We start from the raw sequence: 24,921 nt of genomic DNA on the forward strand, positions 1-24,921 counted from the left end.
TTTGCGAATGGACTAGCTGAGCGAAAATCTGTTAACCTGGCAACACTGATCGCTCTGTTTACAGGCATGTTGGTTTACGAACATGATTTTCAAAGCTTTACTACAAGGAAAATTTTAACATACCGCAATAATAAGACACATACATGATCCAAATAGACTGAAAAACATTCTTTATAAAGTGTCATGCCTCTACAAGCAACCATGTATTGGGACATCTGGGACCTTCAAATAGAATTCAAGTGAAACGACCCAGATCCCATGTCTTTATTGTCTACAGAAGGAATTCCTGAGTGTGCAGCATCAAAGCATCAACTGTATGTAACATCTGTTAATTGTTGTGTAATCTATCTCTAACCATTTCCTCATGCATGCTGTCCAGCACAAGGGCAAAAGATTTTAGCAGACATGAAAAGTATTCACAGTGCATCTCTTTTCCAACATTTTGTTATGTTGCAGCCTTCTTACAAAATGATTTAAATAATTTTCCCCCACAGAATTCTACACACAACACCCCATATTGACAATGTGAAAAACACTTTACTCAAGATTTTGGAAGTCTGTCTTTGGTCTGAACTGTTTGAGCACATGGATTTTGCTTATGTTTGGCGAAGAAAGGGAGAGACCTTCAACCCTGGCAACACAGTTGGGGGAGCATCATGCCATGGGGCTGTTTTACAGGCACAGGGAACCTTGTTCAGGTGCATGGCATCATTAAAAAGGAATTTATGTTGATATTTTTTGGCAAGAAAATGCAAAAATCTGATCATAGTCTAGAATAAGGTCATTGCTGATTCTTTCAACAGTACAATGTCCCAAAGCATACATCAAATTAGTCCAACAGTTCCTCAAGGATACCAATTCTTGGATCCTGGATTGGCCGCAGAGAGCCCAGACCTCAATCCTACTCTGTGGCGGGGTTGAAATGTACACCAGGACTATCTCTACCCTCCAAGGCTGATTTGGGGACTGAGACCCCCAGAAAGGTTTCATGAATTAGAGCTCATTAAGTTGCACACAGTTCTAGAATAGACCTACATTAAGGAATTTATGAAGGAGCATACAATGTTTAATGATATATTCATGCTTGTTCAAGTTATGGTTTCATGCTGATGAAGCTAAGGCATTATCTTAAGAAAAGAAAGTTAAAAAGGGGGAAAAATTGGATTGTTTCTCAATGTTCATGATTGTGTGTGTGTGTGTGTGTGTGTGTGTGTGTGTGTGTGTGTGTATAACATGAAGGTTTGTAATGTTCTACCCCAGTATGCATCCTACAGGGAGGACGGTTCCCATTTCTCTTAAGAAATTGCACCTTAAGACTGCTGCCCTTGTAATGGACAGTGAAGTATGAGTTGCCCTGAACCCCCCTTTCAAAATGTCCTGAAGGATGTACACATATAAAAAAAATTGATGTATAATAATTGTGCTGGAGGGAAATAATGTAATAACTGTGTTTGTATCCAGAGTTTGGACAGTGTTGTAAAAGGTAGTTAAGTTGCAGCTTTGCTTGTTATATGTTCAATGTGTTTGGAGTTAGAAAAACGCATGTTCATGTTGCAAGGAAAAAATAAATCACATAAAGAAAAGAATGATTAAATCTAGAGTGATAAATGATTGTTTGACTATAATAACCTTTGGGAAATGAACTACAAATGTAAGCAGAGCCTGTTTTAATCTGAAATTAAAATATTGACATCTGTCTCTTCTTAGGGTCCTGGTTCCTGATTCCAGAGTTTTTGTTTTTATTTTTTTATAAAATTCTGTGTCACGGTTCAGTCTATTTCAGATATTTTCTAAATCCATTCAACAATTTTAAAACATTGTCAATACATTCAACAATTTCAACATTAGCAATACACAAACCAATATGTATTGCAGTTTTTCAAACTTTGTGGGTGTGGAGGTTGCATGCTGTTGGTGCAGGTTTCCTTCTGGGATCCATATGTTTGGGTAAATGCACCAGGATCGGCTCTGGGAGTGATGATAAGTGGCAATGGGTAGTGAGCAAGTGGTGAGAAAGATTAAGTATGGGGGTGTATACCCCCTGATGAACCCCTCCGATGTGCATTCTGACCGGGAAGGGAAGCCAAGAAGGCCTGTAGTAACAGGCACAGGATAGACCTGTGCTGGAGTATTGCGTTGTATTCACGTGACAATGCTGCCGCGCAACTTGTCCGGCAGGTGTCGCTAGTGCACTGGACGTTCCTGTCGCCAAACATCCCTCGATAAGCGAAACACCAAAAGAAGTAGAAGAGTGGCGAGGGAGGCGGGCGCAGCGTGTTCGGACCCGTGTGCTGGGGGATCCTGGAAGATGGAAGATGAGGAGGTCGCCGAGAGCTGGGAGGAGGCGGCGGACAGCGGTGTAAGACAGGATCTGCACGCCTTCGCCAAGCACTTCGAAACGTTTAGCGAACGACGAGCGTCCGTGGGGAGGCTAAAGGCTAACAGAGTTTTGGGCAGTGCGCTGTGTTGCACTTTTATGACGTCCCGCCTTGCGGTTCTTTTAAGCGGCTGAGCGCTACAGTGTCGCTTGCAGAAAAGCATAATTACATGATACATTAAATACACGTAACTTGCTATCAGAAGAAAACACCTCTTTGGCCTTAATAAAAGCTAGCACCAGATGCTAAAAGCTAACGCGCTGGCATGTGAAGGCAGTCTCGTTATTTTGCGATGTCGTGCACTGCTGGCATGAGCCGGCAGCTATTTTACAGCCTTCCCCACAGAGGAAGATGAACTGCGTTCATCTGCCGACGAAGCAGCGTTTTTCTTTAGACCAGCGATGAGTTTTGCTGATTTATTGTGGATGAGGGTTCGGTAATCACCCAGTATGAGCTGGATTAATATTAATAAACGCCGTAAATGCAACGCTAGGCCAACGTTAGCTTATTGGTCTGCCAGAGTGGGCTGGTCACTGCATTTTAATACATTATCTGTTTAAATTGTTGATTTATTAATATTCATGTTTTGCAATTTACTTATTTAAGGAAATTGAAAGAAGACTGGAGGCATCCATGAAAATAAGGGAGAAATCAAAGTGAGTAAATAGACAGGTGTGGTTTGGTCCAGTTTTAAATGAATGCTTCAGCATTTTTTTTAACTTGTACAATATTCTTCTCCGTTTGATTGATAGGATAGCAGTCCACATGCATCTCATTGCACTTCTGAGTAAGATGGTATTTTTTCCCCTGATTCCCTGCAGGAAGCAAAGTGATGGATCTGGGAGTTTTGCTGTAAGGACTGCAGTGGTAATACCGGACGAATCATTGCCTGCTGCACCCCCACCTCAAATCCGCATCCTTAAACGTCCATCCAGCAATGGGACGCTCAGCAGCCTGGCTTCATCCGCCCGCCCCACACCGCAGGTGAAGTCCCTGGCCCAGCGAGAGGCAGAATATGCCGAGGCCCGCAGGAGGATACTGGGCAGTGCCAGCCCGGAGGAAATGCCTTCAGACGGGTCAGAACACTTCACACGTTATAAAACTGTCGACTCTCGCCACACGGAAAAATCTGGAAATAATGCATGTAGTGTTCAGCAGTTTATAATGCTGTTTATAAGCCGACTTTACGGGATGCTGCTATTCAGTTGTTACGCAAAGTGTTTACATATTCTGTTAAATTTTTATGTGTTTTAAATAGACAAAACACACCACTCATTTGAGCCACCATCATATATAGTGTAATTTTGAATGACAAAATTGGGTCAAAACAAAACTTATTTTATTTATTTTAAAAATATATATAAATCTCTCTACAGGGCAATGCGTGTCAATTCCCCAGGATCACTGGAGCAAGTTCACCCAGGCAATTGTGCCATTCGCCAACCCATGGGCCCTGATGGCACTCAGGGCTTTCGCAAATGCAGATAGAGAAGTCCAGGAGAAAGAGGAATCTTTGCACCCACTGGAATTTGGCATGCAGGGGTCAAAAATGGATCAAGTGTAGTGGATCAGCAGCTCAAGCTGAAAAAAAAAGAGAAATCAAAAATACCTTTTGACTGATAAATTTGCCTGAAGATTTGTCATTTGTTCTGGTTCTATGAGATTTCTTTCCTACCCCTCCACGTGCTTTGGCTGGCTGCTGGCTTCACAGGGAGTGTATGGCAGCGAGTGACGCAGCCGTCGGCTGGTCCTCTGAAGCTGTGACTTGGCTGTGGCTCCCTCAGGAATCCACTCACTGTGATGTTCCCTGTGATCGAATCCTTGAGCTGCAGCACGATGCCCCCGGGACCCAGCTCCCTCCTGCCACGAGAAGGCTGTGACAGACTAGGTGTCAGTCGGGCCTGAGGCTGATAAAGATTGTTCATCCAGGCCCGGCGACAGGGAGCTTCACCTTTTGCACAAACTAGCAATAATATCCATATAAATAGATGAAAGACCCATCTATCCCTGTGCTGTTCTTAAAAGTATTTTGACAAAATCTTTTAATAAGTTAATCTGCATTCTCATGTTTTCTTGGAATAGTGGGTGGTCCAGAAATGTTGCCGTTTATGCTTTGTTTTGTTCAGATCACCTTTTATGAGTGGTTATTTATAATTGAAGGTAGACATGAACAGTAGTCTGAGCTGTTGCTTTTGAGCATCTATTGAACAGTCTTAACATATTAACATCTAATGTAAGAAAAACAAGATTAAGTACAGCAATATAAGTGAGAACATGGGCGTCTGGACCTGTTAAGTCGAGAGGGACTGCTGTTCAGAGCGCAATTTACAAGAGCAAAATGAGCAAGACGTTTTATGGACTCATGTGAACGGTGGAATGTATTGAAATTATAATCTGGCTGCAGATTTGAGTAGGACCTACATTCAGTCTTTACTTTAATGGGGAGTGTGCCAAATGTAAGAGAATGTTTTGTATAGGACAATGCTTTAGCCATGTTGGTGTGTCCAGACTCAAGGCCTTAATGACATTTTGTTTGTATATTCCAATTTTCAGTTGTGCTCTATTTTCTTCCCAAAAGCTGATGTAGAGGATAATTTTCCAACATTCTTGTTCCTGATTGGTTCATATGGCAAATGTAGAATTTAGCTTTTTGTTATGTAACTTTCAATCATGTTTAAGGTAAATGAATTTTTTTTTTTTGCTGTGCAGACTGCTATTTTTACATCTGAGTTTAGTAAAGGTACTTTGATAGGTTCAGCCTACATGGCAGCTTCTCTGTTAAGTGTAAGCCTGGTCTCTTGAGGGAAAAAATGGTGAACCTCAAATTATCTAGGAAAGCAAGAAGTGCCGGATTGGTACCTGTGTGCCCATCTTACTGCTTTTCTTATCTTTCGCTCAGCCTAGGAGGCTTCAGAAGACACACGTAACATTTCCACTGTTAAATGTACCCAGCAGGGATCTCACCTGTGGTCAGATCCTAAACAGCCTGTTGAATTTTTGGTTGTTTTTTTAAGGAAAGTTTTCCCTTTAAAAAGTGAAGGATGTCATAAAATCTGACCAATCTGTTCTGTGGATAATGTTGTGTTACTGTAGTCTGACTACAGAATTTACTTTTTGCTTTTTCAGAATCACTTGACTTACTGTACAGTACAATTACTGTAATTACTGTAGGAGGCGCATCTGTTGTTGGGCTGGATGTTAAAAGGTAAAGGTGATCCGACCATGCTTTTACAGACCAGGTCAATTAAAGGAGATAATATGAAACACGATGTCATGGACAGATGTGCTGTATAATAAAATTCAGTTTTCCACAATGTTGGGTTGTGTTTTTCAGAAGACACTGAAATGTGGGAACACGTTTCAGCAATTAAAAAGAAAAAAGGTGAATGAAACTGCTTCACTTAGATTGAATGATCTAAATCCGACAGGTTCCAAGAATAGGAGATCCATACATTTAATGTGTCAAAATAATCTGAATTCAGATCAACAGGGAGCTATATGTCTTGACTGGTTCTTTGAACTATAAATTAAAAGGGGATTTACAGAAAGACACAATTCTTATTCTTGATCACTGCTAATACCTTGCATGTTTTCAAAATGCAATTATTTAATGCTATATAATGCTTTTATTTATGTATCAAAGTTTAAACCATGAAATGAAAGTGCAGTACTATGCACTTAATAGCATTTTGAGGACCTCTTAAATTAGTCTGTTTAGTCACTGCGTATAAAAAAGGGAACATTAAAAAGGGATGTCTTATCAAAAGGCCACCCAGAGCCTTTATGTTATCTATGAAGATTTAAAACTGTGTTCTTCGCAAGTAAAAGTTGTTTGTGATAATGCTCTCACTGGGTTTCATTAGCACATTTCATGAGTGGCTGTTAAAAGACATCAGATCCTTCAGCATGTCAAGAGATGGAAAGCGGGGGAAAGCAGAGTGAAGAGCCTGGCCGCTGCTGTACTTCCTCCACGCCGCTAGGGGCGCTGCTCAGGGGATGAGTCGCACCGGATAGGAGGGGGGGGTGAATTTATTTTTCCTTCTCATTCGTAGTTGCAAAGTTTCGAGAGACCAAGCGAAATGGCTGAGGACAGCGCCTACGAGTCGATCGTCTGCCTAAAACCAGAGGTTCACGTTTACCGAATACCACCCCGAGCATCGAACCGCGGTTATCGGTGAGTCGGGGTGGAAGTTTCCCGAAAGATAACGAGGAACAGCACACACTTCGCTGGGAGTTTCCAGGAAGACCTGCCTTTATTGGTGTCGGTGGGAATATTATTATGACGAGTGGCCTGTGTCGCTGCTAAATAAAGTCGCCAGAGCGGGTTTGGCTGTGTGTGTATGTGTGTGTGTGTGCAGTGCATCGGGTTCTTAGTAAGCTGGCGGACTGACGTCTGAGGGAAACTGACACGCGACACGACTGACCACGGGGACCCGAAGCGGCCAAGTGGCGCTGTGGCCTAATTCGTGTTACTTTGCAGGTGTTTGGTCCGTCAGGTTCATAGTAGAATGTTTCCGTGGGGGCTTTCATGTTGCACTGTGCTTTTCATGCATATGACATCAGAGTCAAAACAATACACTGAGTACGATGGAAAAAGTACTGTACACATGGAAAATTCTGATTCTACTTTATATAGAGTGCAATAAACAGTAGTGGAATGTGTGAGAATAGACCGAATAGTTACATACATTGTGGAACGGGATGCAGCAAGTCAGTAAATGTGTATTGCACGCTATTGTACGCATGGAAATCAGTTTTTATTCGTAGCCTTGCATGAGTGATGTGAGGCGAAACTGTTCTCAGAGTTGTATACGTGTCGCAGGGCGGCTGACTGGAAGCTGGATGAGCCAGCATGGAGCGGTCGGATGAAAATCACGTCAAAAGGGAAAGTTGCTTTTATTAAGCTTGAGGATAAGAGCACAGGTGAGGCTTTCACCTCCATTTCGTCCTGTGGCGGATATTTAGTTATTATGGATGGATGATTGTGCTTTTTTTTTAATCTTCCCCCACAGGCGAGCTGTTTGCCCAGGCGCCAGTAGAGCAGTATCCAGGATGTGCAGTGGAAGCAGTCACTGACTCCAGCAGATACTTCGTGTTGCGGATAGAAGACGGAAATGGTGAGGACATTTATAATGTTAAAAAGAACAAACATAAAATAAGTAACATTTTGAGACTCTTACTATCAGGTAGTTCTTCCTGTATTTCGCCCAGGATCCATTCAGTGGCACCTTTCTGTGAAGGTGAAGTGTTTATTGGTATTTAACCATCACCCTTGGTGAGCAGTGGGCAGCCATGAAAGGCGCCCAGGGAGCAGTGTGTGGGGGGGACTGTACTTTGCTCAGTGGCAACTCAGCGGCTCGGGAATCGAACCGACAACCTTCCGATTACGGGTCCGCTTCCTTACATGCTTTAGGCATTGCTGTTTGATTCTTGCCTACCACAATTTTCACTTTCTCCTGTGATCAAGCATTTTAGGCCATAACAATATCCAAACAAGCCTGCACAATTTGCTCTCTAGAGTCATTTTTGCATTTATTTTGTAGGACGACATGCATTTATTGGTGTTGGATTTGCTGACCGTGGCGATTCTTTCGATTTCAACGTGGCTCTTCAGGACCATTTTAAGTGGGTGATTCCTTTGATGTCACTTTTGATTTCAATAAGTTAAATATTAATTGATGTTTTTACTTTGAAGATGGGTAAAACAGGAAGGTGAGCTTGCCAAACAAGCTGCGACTCTGAATACAGGACCCAAACTGGACTTAGGATTCAAGGAAGGACAGACAATCAAGATCAACATTGGGGTAAAAAAAAAAAAAAGCTGAAGCTGCATTGGATGTGTGATCTTAATTCATTTTGTGTTGCTATGGATGTAATAACATCAGCTTTTGACTGGATGAAACGTAGTTGCTCTGAAATGGTCAGTGTATTATTATGAGGTACAACACCCAATCAGCAAACCTTTCCTGTAACACAGAACATAAAGAAGAAAGACGCATCATCCCAAGGCCCTTCGAAGTCCCGTATGGCTGGGAGTGGTCTCCTCCCTCCTCCACCTGGAGTTAAAGCTGGTGGCATTCTCAATCCTCCAGGCGCACCACATCCTGCTCCACTTGCACAACCAAGCACGGGTACCTACACTACATTATACTGTGGATATATGGGCTGGGCTGGGCTGTGCTGTGCTGCTGTGTTTTACAACAACAATCACATCTCTTTCATTTAATTATAACCTATGTGTTGCCTCTATGTTTATTCCTTACTACCCTGACCATAGTCCCCCTGGTGAATTTTGGCGAACCTCTAGCCCCAACTCAGCCGTCTCAGGACCTGTGGGGAGACTTTACCGCTGCTGGGTCCAGGTGAGACTTTATAGAGTGTACTCAGGATGCATAATCACAGCAGGGTCTTCAGCTTGGTTTCATCTTTAAAAGTCTTCATTTGATTTTCCACAGCTCTTCTCAGGATTCTGTCAAACCAGGATGGGTGCAGTTTTAGCAGATGGATGGGGGAAAAAAACATGTTCATACAAACTGCTGGGATACCTTTCATTTTCTCTCCCCCCTCTGTAATGAGACACAGAATACATGTCTTTTGTACACTGCCCTCCTACTTTACAAAGGTTTGTCTATGCATTTATTAGTTGCCTATATTACATGGGATTAATATCTAATTACGGGTTTTGATTAGTTAAGCGCAAAATACTGTTGCTTTAGTCATAGTTTAGTTACATTGCCTTTTAAAGTACAGGTGCTAGAGGTGTGAAAGTTTGTTTGTTCTATGCATATAAAATATCTTATTATGGTGATCCTCTTGTAGCATTTCCTGTGTGGCAATTCCATAAGTGCATTCCATAAAAGGTTTTTGTTGTTTTTTATTGTCTTTCCATCTCGCCATAAAGTCGTCCTTTTATGTCTTTGAGACTTTATGGATTTTAAAGTACAGTTTCTCCCACGCTAGACTTATCGATTGCTTTTATTTTGATTTATTTGATACATGGTGGGGGGGTTTACTATGAAGAACTATGTTGCTGAATAAATAGGTTGTTGTCTTGGCAGTTATAATGAGATTATGGATTTTTTATTCAGCTCTGATGTCTGCACTTGGCTGTGAATCCGCATTGGGGTTTTTTTTTTTGTTGCTTGGGATAATTTTGATGATTCTGGTTGTTTGGTCTTGTCTTTTTTTTTTTTTTAACCCATGATTTTCACTTTCTTTGTAAATTGCTTGTCTACCTTTACACCAACTTCTGTGCCTTTAGCAGAATGTATAAATTAAAGTGAAGGGTTTGTTTAACGTTTGCTATAAGTGCCTTATACAAAAAAGTACCTGTATAAAATGTAAATAATAAAAAAATGTATCCCTTCTTTTGTTTAGCCTGCTTGTTTTAACTAAACCACTCCAGACAGCCTTCAACGTTCATTCTGCAGATATATATATATATATATATACATACACACACACACACACAATTTACATTTAAGGCATTTGGCAGATGCCCTTATCCAGAGCACCTTACAACGTGCTTCCAAGTTACCATCGATGAAGTGATCAGTTCTGGTCCACTAGGACCCTCAGTTATGAATACAATCTTTTTATTCACTCTGTTGTAGATTCTATGCAGAAGTCAGACAAGATAAGAAAGTTACAAGTTAATCTAAATATTGTCTAAAGAGGAAGGTCTTGAGCTGCCGTGTGAAGGTGCTCAGTGACTGAGCTGTTCTGACCTCGAGGGGAAGTTCATTCCACCACAGAGGGGCCAAGATGGAGAAGAGTCTAGATGAATGTCTTCCTTTTACCTTCAGAGATGGGGGGACCAGGCGAGCAGTACTGGAGGCTCGGAGTATACGAGGTGCAGTGCGAGGTGTAATAAGGGCTGTGTAATAAGGTGCTACTCCATGTTTGGCTTTGTAGGCCAGCATCAGTATTTTGAACCTGATGCGTGCAGCTACTGGGAGCCAGTGGAGGGAATGTAGCAGTGTGGGAGAACTTGGGAAGGTTGAAGATCAGTCGTGCTGCTGCATTCTGTAGTAGTTGTAGAGGTCGGCTGGTACATAGAGGTAGACCAGCTAGAAGGGAGTTGCAGTAGTCCAGTCGTGAGATTACTAAGGACTGAACCAGTATCTGGGTAGCCTGTGTTGACAGATAAGGACGGATTCGTCTGATATTGTAGAGAAGGAATCTACATAATAACCTCGGATTTTTAGACTGTTTCGTGCAGAAATCAGACCTCAGCCATTACTAAAGGCTTCAGGCCGAGTTTGCGTCTTCTGTTCCAAGCCAATTGTAGGCTGGATGCAGAGAGCGCAGTGATGCCGCCGCCTCCCTCCTGGAAGAGGTTCTTTCTGTCGTCCCTCCCCGGAAAAGGCTCGGTCGTGGAGATCTCGTGTCCGCGGTCACGGAGAAAGTGGCGTTCCGCTCCCGGCATGCACCGCCCGCCCGCGCGCGCGAGGTAAGACCGCGAAACGAGTCCGCGGGTCCGGCGTCTCGGACACGGAATCTCGGCCGCCACGCAGCGGCAGGGCGTCGGGAGGACGGAGGTGGAAGTTCTGGCGACATCACGTCGCACGGAGCAGTTTACACTCCCGCCGTGGAGGGTGCAGAGAGCCAGTCTGGCGGAAAAGCGACGTGCTGGTGGCCTTCATGTCGCCGCGACTGGAAAAACGGGGGGTTCTCCAGAACGATCTGCTTTTCAGTGCAATCTTTTAAACGATCTCATTCTTAAAAGCAGCGTTCGTGATGCAGTGCACGCAGAGAGTCGGGTGGGGGCGCTGTAGCCATTCTGTTGAAATGGAGTAGTTTCTTCATTGCATGCTGCTGTGTCCTACAAAATCACGATTCTCACGTGGAATTAGAGATGATTTTCTGAAATGTAATCCGTTGTTATTATTGAAAATACGAGAAAGTAAAAATAGTTTCGTGCTCCATGTCAGTCCAACATGAAGGGGGCTGTTGCTTATAATGGGGGGGGGGGTCTTTTACTGATGTGTCTGTCACCATGGAAACAGCTGAAATGGCGTGATAAGGAGTGGGCTGGGCTTTACATCTTTAGTTAAATTCAGGAGATGCATCAATTTTGCAGCTATTATTAACAAGTAATAAAAAAAATGATGTTTTGTTTGGAATACATTAAAGGCTGACATTTGTTACTTAGTCGTTAGAAGCTGGTGCCATATTTTCGGCACTTTTCAGATATTTTAAATAAATCAGGTGCACAGTCACAGTGTCATCATTTTATTATGTATAGAACGATTAGGATTTTAGTTTGGGTTTGATCCAATCGGATCCACATTTGATGCATTTAAAGGTGCAACTTTGTGTAAGATTTTTTTGCATGGGTGTGAGATCTGTAGTTAACGCTGTTCAAGAATGGATTTTAAATTCCCGCCAGTCATGTTGACAGTAAGTGTTACATTATCGTGCTCTTCCCCTCCACAAAAAACAACTAGTCCCTGCGATTCATTTGAATATTAGGCGAGTTTAAATAAGTGAACTTTATTTTTACTTTCCGTAACGCGACGGACCCACAATCACGTTCGGTGTTAGTGACGTCATCTCATTCACTGTAAACTGTAAACATCAGACTTTTATAGCATTCATGAAAGCAAACTCTAATCAGTTTCATTTCATCTTCAAATGAGTGCTAAATCGCCCTAAACGTTCACTCGTTCGCTGGATAGTGAATCGGGCGCAAATCGCGCACATTCGTCTGATCCCCGTGGTTGGTGTGAAATGTGGGCGTGGCCTGTACGTTATCGAGTGAAGTTGGTGGATGAATGTCGAGAGAAGCACGCCGACACTGGCTCTGCGGGAGGAGGAGGAGGTGGGAGGAAGAGGGGGTTAAATCTCCTAATCCTCCTGTCCTCAATCTTCCTCAGGAGAGACGCGGGACGCGCACCTGCCGGACGGACGAAGGACCGGGGGACGTTTTTTTTAAAAAACCGATCGCAGCCGTTATCGGACAGTTTTCGGATCATCGCGTCCCTTTGGTGACGAGTTTTGTTCCGGTTGCCGCGTTTAGAAAGGCTCCCGATGAGCGATGAGCGCGCCGGAGACCCCCGGAGAGGAACCCGGACTGGCGGCGGTCAGGCAGGTGCATGCTGTTCATAAGCGTCCCGTTTCTTCCTTTTATCCTCCCTTCCTTCCTTCTTTTATCGCTTCTTTCACATTCAGTGCCCTCTGTGGTGGTTTTTGTGTCCTTTTCTAAATATACACATGGAGATCGCTGCTGGGAAGCCACCTGTCTGTCCCAAAGCAAGCTGAGAGATTTTTGGGCCGCTGTGCATCAGGGGATTAGTAGAAGTTTCCGGAATGATGGGAAAGCTGCGGTTCATCCTTTATAATCTGACTTGACACTGAGAGTGAATTTGCCTTTTATAATTTGTGTGTGTGTGTGTGTGTGTGTCTTCCTTTAGAGGCTGGAGGAGAGCATCCCGTCTGAGGAGAAGAGCCTGATGGTTCAAGGACCTTCTCCAGATGCTCCACCAACCTGCCTACCGGTGCGCGTGAGGGGGATTGGGAGCAAAAATCCTGCAGACAACAGTGAGTCTCTGTTTTTGGATTTTAGTGCGGAGTGCTGAGGCTGGTTATCAGTCGGAACTCCTCTCCCGGCAGCAGCAGCAGCAGCAGCAGGCGCCATGTCGTCGGTCATGTCTCTTCAGGAGGAGAACCGCGTGTTGCAGGGGGAGCTCGGCCGGTTGGAGGACCTCCTGGCTCATAGCAGAGCTGACCGGGACGAACTGGCCATCAGGTTCAGCGCCATCAGTGAGAGGGTAAACTGGAGCTCAAAACACTGTTATTTATTTAAAAGAGAATTTAAAAAAGCGCCGTATGCTTCAAGTAGGACGATGAACACGTTCTGTGCTTTTGGGAGCAGAGGTGTGTTTAATAACGCCACTCTTATAATGCACTCTTTCCTTCCATTATTTCCATTGTCTGTCTGACAGAGTTTGACCCGTCGCCTTGGTTACCTTGGGAGGGGAATGAAGTGAAGTGGCATGTTGCCATGGTATTTGTCACCCCTGGTGATTGTAAACAGGCCTTGGGGTAGCTGGGATAAAGCATAGCATGAATGTCATGTTGTGATTGGTTTTAATTTAGCACGGTAAAGACTCGGATCGCTGACAGGGTTTATATAGGGCAGCCTCTCTGGGGTCCTACTGATGGTCCTTGGAAAGGACCAGAGGATGTAGCCCTGGAGATTAGCACTGATTTAACACATTCTTACCTGTGTGTGTGTGTTTTACATTTTTTACTCCCAATACTTATTGCAAATAAATGTGGCAGGAATTAAGAACATTTTCAGTGTCATTAAAAGACATCCAACAATATAAGATTAGATAGCAGTGATGGGAAAGTGTGAAAATAATAAGGCCAGCAGGCAGTACAACATGAGCCCAAATTTCTACAAAGAAAGAAAAGGACAGGCTCTCCTTCATGGTACCAGTCATTTTTTTGCACACACTTCCTCTATGGAGTTATTGGAGACTATGACAGGATCTATTTTGAACAATCTAATTCAGGAAACATGTTAATAGTTAATTGTATGTTTCATGCAATTCTTCAGGTGCCTGTTTTTACCTTCATGACCGCTGTGCATTATCATCATAAACATCCATCGTAACCATGTTGTCTGACTCAAGGTGGTTGACAGAAGCCCAGTGTGAAATTGCACTGTGTGCACCGTGTGCTGTGCTGCTGTGTATCACAAGTGACAATCACTTCACTTCACTTTAAATGTTGGTTTGGTTACCATTTAATGTCTGCTGCATACGCCCCATGGCATACTACACTCCTACATCAACCTACACTGAAGGCTGTGTATGCTGATGTATGTATGTGTGTTGCCTGCAGTTGGAGCAGGCGCTGCGGCTAGAGACGGGGGAGGGAGGCTACGATTCGCTGGAGTCTCGGACCCTTGCGCAGCAGAACGTGGACCTGCGCAGGCGGCTGGACGAAGAGCAGGCGGCGTACAAACGCAAGCTCACCTCCTACCAAGAGGGGCAACAGAGGCAGGCCCAGCTCGTTCAGAAGCTTCAGGCTAAGGTAAAAAAAAACATGAACTACATCTGCGGCCTTGCAACCAATTTTCTGATTTTTATTCATCTCATACACAGTAATGCAATCACAACATGTAGTGAGATATGAAAGAGAAATCGATAATGCTAAAACAGAGGTAATAAATATATTGTGATAAACACAGAGAAATATATTCCATATAGAAAATAAATCCAATATCATTTCTATATATATATTAGGATTTTCCACCGTTGGGGTGTGATACACTCTTCTGTTAAGGTATGATAGGTCTGAGCAGGCACAAAATGCTAGTGTATGACAGGATATTTGTGATATTATCATTGTAGTGTTAACTTGCCTCAGTTTTGGAAGACGTTGCTCTCTGTTCTTAAGAAAGTGAAGTGATTGTCACATGTCACATGTCATATGTGATACAGTGTGGCATTTAACCCATCACCCAGTGTGAGCAGTGGGCAGCCATGACAGGCAGCCGGGGAGCAGTGTGTGGGGACGGTTCTTTGCTGAGTGGCACCTTGGCGGATCGGGATTTGAACGTTCTGGAAGAGTCGGCAACCTTCTGATTACGGGGCCGCTTCCTTAACCGCTAGGCCACCACTGCCTCCAGTAAAGTAGCAGAGGATGGTTTTGATCCATCGACCCCTGGGTTATGGGCCCAGCACGCTTCACTGCGCCACTCTGCTGCAGAAATCAGCTTTTGTTTTTGGGTCGTCCTGCACAACCACAGTCTTAGTAACCAGTCAACTTGACCAGACTTGTTTCTGCTCTTTGTATTGAGTGTCAGAGTATTAACCCCTTTCAAGTACAGTACGTTCTAGCGATTTGGTAACTTCACACCTGACTGATGTCAACTCCAGAACAGTAAATCACAATACATTTAAACTGATGTTTCACATAAGTAACCAAACGTTTTTCAAAAATCTACCAAGCTGCCCAAACACATATTTGTCCTATTGGTCATGTTGAACACACAGATATCTGCTGGTTGTAGGCTGCCACCACCATGCTTCACTGTTGGGACTGTATTGGACAGGTGATGAGCAATTCCTGGTTTTCTTCACACGTACTGCTTAGAATTAAGGCCATAAAGTTCTATCTTGGTCTCATCAGATCTGAGAATCTTATTTCTCACCATTTTGGAGTCCTTTGGGTGTATTTTTAAGCAAACTCCATGCGCCCTTTTATGTGTATTGCACAAAGGAGAGGCTTCGGTCGGGCCACTCTGCCATAAAGCCCCGACTAATGGAGGGCTGCAGTGATTGTTGACTTTCTACAACTTTCTCCCATCTCCCGACTGCATCTCTGGAGCTCAGCCACAATGATCTTTGGGTTCTTCTTTCCCTCTCTCACAAGTCTCTTCTCCCCCGACAGCTCAGTTTGGCCGGACAGCCAGCTCTAGGAAGGGTTTTGGTCGTCCCAAACGTCTTCCATTGAAGAATTATGGATGCCACTAAGGGAACCTTAAGTGCAGCAGAAATGTTTTTGTAACCTTGGCCAGATCTGTGCCCTGCAACAATTACATTTTTTTCTGACAATATAGGGTTCTAAGGGTACATTAATGAGCAAAAAAATTTACTTAAAAGATTTTATATAACTTAAGAGTGAAAATTTTAAAGGGGTTCTGAATGCTTTTTGAACACACTGTATATCCATTGTAGTCCATATTGAGATTCAGCAGATCAGATGGGATCAGCAGAGGCCAGGCAGTAAGGGCCAAACAGGGAATTCCATGGAGGTCAGTGATGTCACGTGATCAGTCCACACCGCGAGGCTCTGGATCCACACCGACTTACAATCAGTAATGACAGGGACAGTCCCCCTAGAGCAATTTAGGATTAAGTATATTGCTCACGGACACAATGTTAGTAAATGGGATTTGAATCTGTGTCCTCTGTTTCATAGGCGAGTGTCTCACTAGGCTACTACCATCATTTACCATCTACATGAGCGTGGATGGTGAGGGATATAGAGAAGAGAAGGCAGTGTTAGCTGCGTCCCAGGTGTTGCACGGTTTCGGGGAACTGCTGGGTTGGTCAGAGTCTGATGACGGCCCGTGGAGGCGCTTTCTTCCTGGTCAAAGAGATCCCTGATGATGCAATGGCTGGTTCCACAGGGGTCCTGTGTTTTTCTGCTGCCTGTCCCTCCACCACCTTGCTTTATATATTGTTACAGTATCCTCTTCCTGGACTCTTGCCTGGTGCTCCGGAGTTGTGGCTTTAAACCATGTTTGTTGAGAATGCTTGCATCAGTTCAAGTGTCTTCATCCATGTCTGTGTGCAGGTTCTACAGTATAAGAAGAAGTGTGGCGACATGGAGCAGAGTCTACAGGAGAAAACGTCAGAGCTGGAGAAACACCAGCTGAACGTTAGTACTGCTCCTCAAGATATGAAGCCAGAGGTGTTATCAGTTGTTATCAGAAAACTGTATATTATCAAGTCTTTCAAACCATCCAGCAAAAGGTTCACAGTAAACCAGGCAGTTTCTCTGGAGAAGGCAGGTCAGGTAGTCCGCATATTACTATTTTACGATGGTGTATTTTCTCGCAGGGATGCTGTGATACATCCTGCAGCAGTACGAGGCGCGAGGATGAGGAACCGGGCAGCGACCTGGACCTGGAAGCAGCGCTCATTCGGCTAGAAGAAGAACGGCAGAGGTGGGTGGGTCTGACGAATAATACAAACCGGTGACAAACAGAACAACTGGATATAGCTAAGCTACAAGCAATGTGGTTAACATAACTAAAATCCCTATATCAAACGTCAATCAAGTATTGATTTACCTAAACTCTTATTGGAGAATGTTCTTTTACAATTGGTACAGGCTTTACACGCAGTACAAGGCGCTAATGCCTGTACATTTAATATGGACTGCAATGTTTGTGCAGCCCCTTATGACATTCAAGTAATTCAACTTGAAATTATTCAGAGTGGAGCAATTGTTTTTGCCCTAAACTGTCTCTAGTTTCTGCTAAGCCACCTTTTTATATCCTGATTACAGACTATGAATTCTGTTGTGTTTGTCATTCTCATTGGAAAAAAAAAGTAGTTGCAGCCCCAGCTTTTAGCACGATGTGATGTATGCGCGAACTTAAAAATAAAAGCCCCAAAACACGTAGGAATTCCTTGTAGGAATAATTTCATTTAATTTTTCTGAAATCAAAAGAAATTATTGTCACATTCATTTTTAAATAACCATTAATTGTGTGTTTTACACTTTGCCATCCTAACAGTTGGGAAAGGTGTTGGGGACCTGAAAAAGCTGTAATTAGTTTCACTACCAAAGTTCTGTGTATGAGTGGTTGTGTGATTTAGAAGGGCTTGGGTCATTGTTTCAATGAGCTTCTACAGTGTGACGACATTAATTTCCTTTTTTTTTTTTATCTCATGATGATGAGCCAGTTGGACCACTGCATAACCCAATTATTCTCAATTCTCAGTTATGGTCTTGGACTAAAACCTACTCTGCACTGCCCAATACCTCCAAACATGTACTCTATACTACACTTTGGACTTTTCCGCCCCTACACTTATTGGCCATTTCTTGGACGAATCATCGCCAACCCTGCACTGACACCAATTGCAGGTGCTTTGCTCAGTGGCACCTTGGCGGATCGGGATTTGAACTGGCAACCTTCTGATTATGGGGCCGCTTCCTTAACCGCTAAGCCACCACTGCCCCTTACTTCATACCATCTCTTCTGTTTCTTCTAACACGGTCACTGCATCAGTTTGGGTTAAATAACTTCTTACCAGCTGGAACACAATTATCCATGCAGGAATTATCCAGTGGGAGGTGTTTAACTATTTACTATGTTTAGTCCACTTGGTGACTTTTTTTGGTGACAGGCAGTGTATTAAAATGCTGGTGCAAGGATTTGATGAACTTTGACTGGGGCATATCTGTGATTGCTCAACAGTTGGATATTAGTGTGTTCATTGGATTGTTGGATTCCTAGTCTGAAGTGGTCACAATCTACCAATTTTTTAGGTGGCCTAAAACTTGAACTGGTGCCAAGGTCTTTGGTTGCCAAGGCTTATGGATGTGGAGACTGATGCACCCATTGTTTGATCCAGAGCTAATTAAGCTTACATTTCCAACAGCTTACTGTAGCACAGTCCATCATGTTTTCTTGTTTATGGGGCTGTGTAGCTGAAGCCCATGCTGACCTAAGTGATTATCACATGTGATACACAGCAGCACAGCACATGGTGCACACAGTGAAATGTGTCCTCTGCATTTAACCCATCAGCCTTGGTGAGCAGTGGGCAGCCATGACAGGCGCCCGGGGAGCAGTGTGTAGGGACTGTGCTTTGCTCAGTGTCACCTTGGCAGATCGGGATTCAAACGGTAACCTTCTGACTACCGCTAGGCCACCACTGCCCCGTGGTGCTCCAATGAGCACTTTGTACATTGGAAATTGAAATTGTATAATGAATTATGTTTTCTGGATCATGTGGATCACTGCATTGTCCATGTGGATGTTACAACATACCTTAACATTGTTTCCTTTCATGGAGGCAGTATTTGATTATTGCAGTGATCTCATTCAACAGAATCATGCCGTTCTGCAAATTTGATTCAGGAATGCCTTGAGGAACAGCACACTGTTCCAAATTCTTCAGATTTCAGTTCAATGCAGCATCTGTGGCATGTCCTGAAAACAAGTTTGGTGCAGTGATGCATCACTGTGCAATTTATTGGATTTAAACAGTATTTTTTTGCTTTTATATCGTCTTTATTGGTTCCCTAATATTGTATCTGAAGTCTCAAGAAGATAACTAAAAATGTGCGAGATGAGTGCCCTCCAGGACCAGGATTGGTGACCCAAACTCATGAGGAACAAGGGGAAAAATTATCTCTCTGTGTGGTGGCTATGTTGTCTTTCATCTGTCAGAATCGGCTGTGTTTTTGGAGGATGATTCAGTTGCCCATTGCATTGCCCATTAGGTCATTTAAACATTCAAAACATTTTTGTCATTTGTGATTACTACCTGACACAAATATAGAAATTCTGATCTTTCCGAGCAACAATTCCCCTCTGCAAAACCTTTCAATTCAAATTGGCTCGCTACTGTTAACACCCACAGCATCTGCAAAAAGCCTTGGAGTTTGGATAGATGACAAATGGAGTTTGAACCATCACATTGCTGCGATCTCCAGATCCTGCAGGTTCACTCTCTACAACATTCGCAAGATTCGGCCTTTTCTCTCGCAACAGGCTATGCAGCTCCTCGTCCAGGCAATGGTCCTCTCCAAACTCGACTATTGTAACTCTCTCCTGGCTGGAGCCTCTGCAGTCACCATAAAACCACGCCAGATGATCCAAAATATGGCAGCCCGTCTCATCTTCAATCAGCCAAAATACACCCGTGTTACACCTCTTCTTACCTCCCTCCACTGGCTCCCGGTAGCTGCTCGCATTGAGTTCAAATCCTTGATGCTGCCTACAGGGCTGTAAATGGAACTGCACCCATCAACACAATACTAGCTAGCTACACTCCTGCACGCTCTCTCAGATCAGCAAAGGAAATGAGACTAAAAATTCCTTCTTCACGGGGTCTCTGATTCCAATCATCTCTGTTCTCCGTCCCTGGCTGGTGGAACAACCTGCCCTCCTCCACACGACTAGCCGAGACTATCACCACTTTTAAGAAGCAGGTGAAAACCCTCTTGTTCAAAAAGTATTACAGACAAATCTAACACTTACACACACACATGCGTACACATTGCACAAAACAATACAAAAAGGTATATATACATTATAATTTTTTATTTGTCTAGCACTTAACAATCTCTGAGCATGCTCTTCGCTGACAAGTTAGGCCTTATCAGGGCTCTTAGTTTGTAAACTCAATATTCTATAGAAATCGAACGAGAATTGCTGGTGTCTTCCTCTTGTAAGTCGCTTTGGATAAAAGCGTCTGATAAATAAAGTAAAGTAAAGTAAAGTAAAGAAATGCCTCTATTAATCAGTGGAAAATGTAACACTCTGCAGTCTAACGTGTGTGTTTCATTATTGGCACGTATTTAACCCTTTCTCTGCCAGCTATCAGGACTGTTTTCTGCTTTATTTCTGACCTCAGGAGCAGTGGCCTGTCTGCAGTGAACGCCATGCTGAGAGAGCAGCTGGAGCAGGCGGGCCTGGCCAATCAGGCACTCAGCCAGGACATTCGAAGACTCACGGTTGATTGGACCAAAGCGAGGGAGGAGCTTGAGCAGAGAGAGGCTGACTGGAGGAAAGAGGAAGAGGTACGGACACCAACGAGCACGTGTTGATGTGTTGAGGAAAAATTCCTAAAAAACGTGTTAATAATACGAAGCTTTTAATCTTGTACAAGATGGAACAACCCCATGGTGAAAGGATTGTGGAAGAAAGTTCAGTCATGCTGCAGACACAAGGCTTCCTCAATTACTCACTTACTCATGCAATTGTAATCATCATAAACACAGCGTTTAGAAAAGGAATTTACACAGTATAGAATAATAGAAGGAAATAAAAAAAAATTTCCCTAGCATGATTCTTGTATATGTGGTTTTTATTGGTACATTTAGAATATTTTTTTCCATGCAGTCTTTCCACAGTTATTGCAGTAGTGAACACGGTCGGCTGCTGATGCTCTGGAGGCAGGTGGTTGGATTTCGTAGACACGCGTGTGAACTGAAGAGCACCACAGAGAGGTGCAATGAATGTTTCTTCCAGTATTGTAGTGTCACAGATTCCCCACCTATTCAGATATTTCTTAAAGATAACATGAGATCATTATGTGCTGCATGCAACCTTAGGAATCACTGTAGACCTCTGTAACTGTTATTTATTTAAATGTCATACCTTCTGTATGTGTGTTCATTGCCACTCTCTCGTGTGTATAAGGGACCTGTGTGACATGCGTAATGAGCTGGCACAAGTGTCCCACTCAGTGCATACGTCCTGTGCGGGCGTGGCTGTGGTGCTGCGCGGGCGGGAGGAGAGTGCGGCTCTGGCACTGGAGCGGGAGTCTGCTCAGCGGGAGCAGCTTGAGCTGCAGCTCCGTCAGCGGGTCAGCGAGATGATGAATCTGCAGGCTGGCAGTGAGATGGAACGCACTCAGCTCAACGCCAGGTCAGCTGATCCAAAATGGAACATCCATGTAGAATTGCCATAGCACAATTATAAGATTTGTCCTGATTAAGTTGTTTAACTTTACCTAAAACTTATTTCAGTTCAATTGATTTCTTTATCGTGATGAGCTCATCAGACAAGGGCAGTTTTGAGAACTGACTTCGCCCATGAACATGATTTAATTTTTCATATTTAATCAATTTCATTCAGTAGACAATGACAATTAGACAATTTAATGACAATTGTAATTCTGATTTGAACGTGATCAGAAGTTTTTGAAGAGCTTAAGTTTATATTCAATTGAGAAATAGGTGAAAATATTTTTTTTTCCCAGAGCTGTGTATAAAGTAGGGCATTAACAACTTTTTTCCAGATCGACTTATCTGTCAGTTGAGTTGACAAGTCGTTTGATGACATCATCACACAGACGCATTGGAGGCTAGCAGTGCTAGCAGTGCTAGCATCGGCCATGTTAGCTAGCGGATGCCGTTTCCGATGGCCGTGCATAACACTAGTACTTTTATTATACTTTAACACCGACTTGCAGATTACGCAGGTCACCGTGCAGTCTGTGTGTCTAGAGTGAAGAATTTCCATTTGAATGGAATCTGGTTTGAATCCCGGTCCGCCAAGGTGCCACTGAGCAAAAACACCATTGTGTACACAAGCACGAACACATGGAGAGCAAGCAACACATCGACTTCATCCTTTCTTTTAATGCTCTAATATAAAGCAATAAAACCTGCAGGAAGTCTTACACACACCTAATCTGTTGTGTGATGGTGTGGTGTAGTTCCCTCATTTTCACGTTTGGTGTTGTGCCATGTGCTGCCACACAGCAACAACATCAATCCAGTCTCTGCCCTGTGGCTTAGGCTGGTGGATTCTTTGAAGGAGATGGACATTCTGAAGACCCAAAAAGAGGCGCTGGATAGGGAGGTGGCCTCCCTTTCCAGGAGACTTCAGGTACAACCTTTACTATTCAATGCAGGAGGTAGCTGTACTTTGGTGAATATAGTGAAGCAACGTTGCTGTCTTGGTTTCAGTAGTTCAGTAGTTCAGTGGACGGCTGGTTCCTTTTAACAGGAACACAGTGGAGATGAGGAGACAGACCTTCAGGCCCAAAGAGCTCAGACTGAGACACTGCTGGACACACTCAGGGACATTGCTCAGGTGAACTTTGGCGAGGCGGTTTACACCTGTATACACCTGGTTACCGTGATTGTTGTCCATAATCAATGCACATGATTGGCAACCAGCAAATCCAAATGCTTAATATGAATATTTACAGCTGTATTGTGTAGACTGGTCTTGAAATGCGGGATGAGTAGTACAGCTGATAAAAATGTTTTATAGTGTTGATCTTTAGCTTTGTTCCACAGAATCCTCTAATCAGCATCCACCGTCCCACACTGTCCTAGCAGTTCTTGATGGGGCTTTTTTCCTTTTGTGTTTTGTCTTGACTGTAGCACTTTCTGCTCAAAGGTTTGAGAAGACTGATTTGCAAATCTGTGATCACAAGATTGAAACTCCCGCTTGTGAGAGGGATAAAAGGAACATATAAGAAACAAGGAAACCACACGTCTAGACTGTCTGATTTGGCACCTAGGTGGTGAAATGATCTTCCACTAGATTTACATACAGATAGTTTCTACTCGTAAAAAAGAACTGTCCAACTGATTTTTGACATGGTATTCATAGCTTTGGATCTAGTGAACCAGTAACACAATATATTTCCTGACAGAAACTTTTGTAAGTTTCTAAGTTGCTCTGGACAAGAGCTGCTGCCAAGTACCATAAATGCAAAAAATGTAAAGACAATCCTTTTTTTGAAGGCACTGATGTCAGATGGAGGTTCAGAGAAGGATGGGGAGGCCATTGCAGCGTCTCTGATGCCCCTTTTCCGTGCCTCCTCTCCACGCCAAGCTTCATCACCACAGCGCCCATCTGCCCTCCCAGATGCCAGTCTGTCTGCTCTTCGTTCTGTAGTGTCCAGCAGGCAGCTAGAGCTACAGGTGAATTACTGAAAGACCTAATATAGCACATGACACCATGACACGCGTAATGGGTTAGATTTGATTCATTTTTGCATCACCATCACAAGTGTAAATGCACTTGCCTAAATACACATAACACTCATCTTACTCATCAGTACAAAATAGTCAAATATGATTTTAATGAATAAAAACATTTTATGTATAGATGTTTATATATACAAAATGTATATGACCTTAAAACATTTTAACACTGCTTGCGTTCTTCAAAGTGGCATGTGTGCCTACAGATATTTACATGCAAGTGTGTTTGACTGTGACCTTTATGATTTGTGTTGTTTGTCAGACGTGTGGCTCTGTGCACATGAATAGACACACAGGAGTGTTTTCTAAAATTAATGATTGTAATGTGACATCTGTCTGATTTTGAAATAGATTGAGAATAAGGAATCTTTTCTCCTGCTAGAATTGTATTTTAATTAGATTTTCTTGGTGGAACACAAACATGGGTTTAATATTAATCAATTCAGAATTGTATTTAAATGTGTATACCTGTTGTTGACTCAATTCTATTATTAGTTTTCCCTCAGCACATGGGATGAAATACCTTGTTTTTCTTCATCTCAGGAGTTGCGTGGCCGTCTGCTTTCAGCACAGTCCTCTGCTCAGCAGCTGCGCAAGCAGATAGGCGAGACAGAGTCGGGCCGGCGTGAGGCCGAGCTTCGTGCTCAGACATTACAGGGTGAGCGGGACGATGTGCAGAGGGAGAAGGAGATTCTGCAGCGGGAGAGAGAGCGGCTGCGGCAGGACAGGACCATGCTGGTCAGGTGAGGTGCAGTTACACCCACCACAGGGTCACTAAAGCCCAGGCTGAATGGAATGCATTTACATTTTTACATGTACAGCATTTTTCAGAGCGATAAGTACAATCAGTCAGTACTTACAGGGTCAGTCCCCCTGGAGTGTTAAGTGTCTTGCTCAGGCACACAATAGTAGTAAGTGGGGTTTGAACCTGGGTCTTCTGTTTCATGCAGTGGGTACAGAAAGTATTCAGACCCCCTTAAATATTTCACTCTTTTTTTATATTGAAGCCATTTGATAAAATAATTTAACATTTTTTCCTCATTTTTTAATGTTCATACAGCACCCCATATTGACAGAAAAAACACAGAATTGTTGACATTTCTGCTGATTTATTAACAAAGAAAAACTGAAATATCACATGGTCCAAAGTATTTAGACTCTTTGCTCAGACCCTTGTAGAAGCACCGTTTTGATTTAATACATGATGGTAACCGTCCAGAAACAGATATTGTTGGGGCAGTGGAGGCCTAGCTGTTAAGGAAGCGGCACCGTAATCAGAAGATTGCCGGTTCGAAGCCTGATCCACCAAGGTGCCCCTGAGCAAAGCACC

General features: G+C 43.3%; 3 protein-coding genes across 7 annotated transcripts in view; all 3 read left to right on the forward strand.

Annotated features, from left to right (window-relative positions):
- The first annotated feature begins 2,200 nt into the window (after positions 1-2,200).
- Positions 2,201-5,692, forward strand: LOC114800897 (SUZ domain-containing protein 1-like). Its single transcript, XM_028998764.1, has 4 exons — positions 2,201-2,359; positions 2,985-3,034; positions 3,200-3,454; positions 3,755-5,692. Exons 1-4 carry the CDS (start codon positions 2,309-2,311, stop codon positions 3,864-3,866), a joined length of 468 nt encoding a protein of 155 aa, XP_028854597.1. The 5' UTR covers positions 2,201-2,308; the 3' UTR covers positions 3,867-5,692.
- A 692-nt stretch (positions 5,693-6,384) lies between these two features.
- Positions 6,385-9,745, forward strand: necap2 (NECAP endocytosis associated 2). Its single transcript, XM_028998698.1, has 8 exons — positions 6,385-6,552; positions 7,201-7,301; positions 7,391-7,495; positions 7,922-8,003; positions 8,074-8,182; positions 8,356-8,509; positions 8,656-8,740; positions 8,834-9,745. Exons 1-8 carry the CDS (start codon positions 6,458-6,460, stop codon positions 8,874-8,876), a joined length of 774 nt encoding a protein of 257 aa, XP_028854531.1. The 5' UTR covers positions 6,385-6,457; the 3' UTR covers positions 8,877-9,745.
- A 955-nt stretch (positions 9,746-10,700) lies between these two features.
- crocc (ciliary rootlet coiled-coil, rootletin) overlaps positions 10,701-24,921 on the forward strand; it is a 32,463-nt gene continuing 18,242 nt past the window's right edge. Inside the window, exons 1-13 of one of the 5 annotated variants that reach the window (XM_028998134.1) lie at positions 10,701-10,830; positions 12,794-12,920; positions 12,993-13,150; positions 14,232-14,423; positions 16,695-16,778; positions 16,961-17,067; positions 20,498-20,663; positions 20,986-21,092; positions 21,286-21,513; positions 22,389-22,479; positions 22,600-22,686; positions 23,349-23,528; positions 24,135-24,334. In XM_028998134.1, the coding sequence (XP_028853967.1) occupies positions 12,833-12,920; positions 12,993-13,150; positions 14,232-14,423; positions 16,695-16,778; positions 16,961-17,067; positions 20,498-20,663; positions 20,986-21,092; positions 21,286-21,513; positions 22,389-22,479; positions 22,600-22,686; positions 23,349-23,528; positions 24,135-24,334 (1,688 nt within the window). In that variant the 5' untranslated portion in view covers positions 10,701-10,830; positions 12,794-12,832. Of the gene's footprint in view, positions 10,831-11,985; positions 12,472-12,793; positions 12,921-12,992; positions 13,151-14,231; positions 14,424-16,694; positions 16,779-16,960; positions 17,068-20,497; positions 20,664-20,985; positions 21,093-21,285; positions 21,514-22,388; positions 22,480-22,599; positions 22,687-23,348; positions 23,529-24,134; positions 24,335-24,921 lie in introns of those variants that run through there. The other 4 variants (XM_028998130.1, XM_028998129.1, XM_028998132.1 and 1 more) reach the window with 4 other exon arrangements.

The sequence above is a fragment of the Denticeps clupeoides genome, chromosome 12 (genome assembly GCF_900700375.1).
Source record: "Denticeps clupeoides chromosome 12, fDenClu1.1, whole genome shotgun sequence".
NCBI lineage: Eukaryota > Metazoa > Chordata > Actinopteri > Clupeiformes > Denticipitidae > Denticeps > Denticeps clupeoides.

Coding starts and splice junctions, on each gene's coding strand:
- LOC114800897 (XM_028998764.1), top strand. CDS start 2,309: ATGGAAGATGAGGAGGTCGCCGAGAGCTGGGAGGAGGCGGCGGACAGC. Junction 2,360..2,984: donor AGGAGGCGGCGGACAGCGGT/GTAAGACAGGAT, acceptor TACTTATTTAAG/GAAATTGAAAGAAGACTGGA. Junction 3,035..3,199: donor AAAATAAGGGAGAAATCAAA/GTGAGTAAATAG, acceptor GATTCCCTGCAG/GAAGCAAAGTGATGGATCTG.
- necap2 (XM_028998698.1), top strand. CDS start 6,458: ATGGCTGAGGACAGCGCCTACGAGTCGATCGTCTGCCTAAAACCAGAG. Junction 7,302..7,390: donor GCTTGAGGATAAGAGCACAG/GTGAGGCTTTCA, acceptor CTTCCCCCACAG/GCGAGCTGTTTGCCCAGGCG. Junction 8,741..8,833: donor TTTACCGCTGCTGGGTCCAG/GTGAGACTTTAT, acceptor GATTTTCCACAG/CTCTTCTCAGGATTCTGTCA.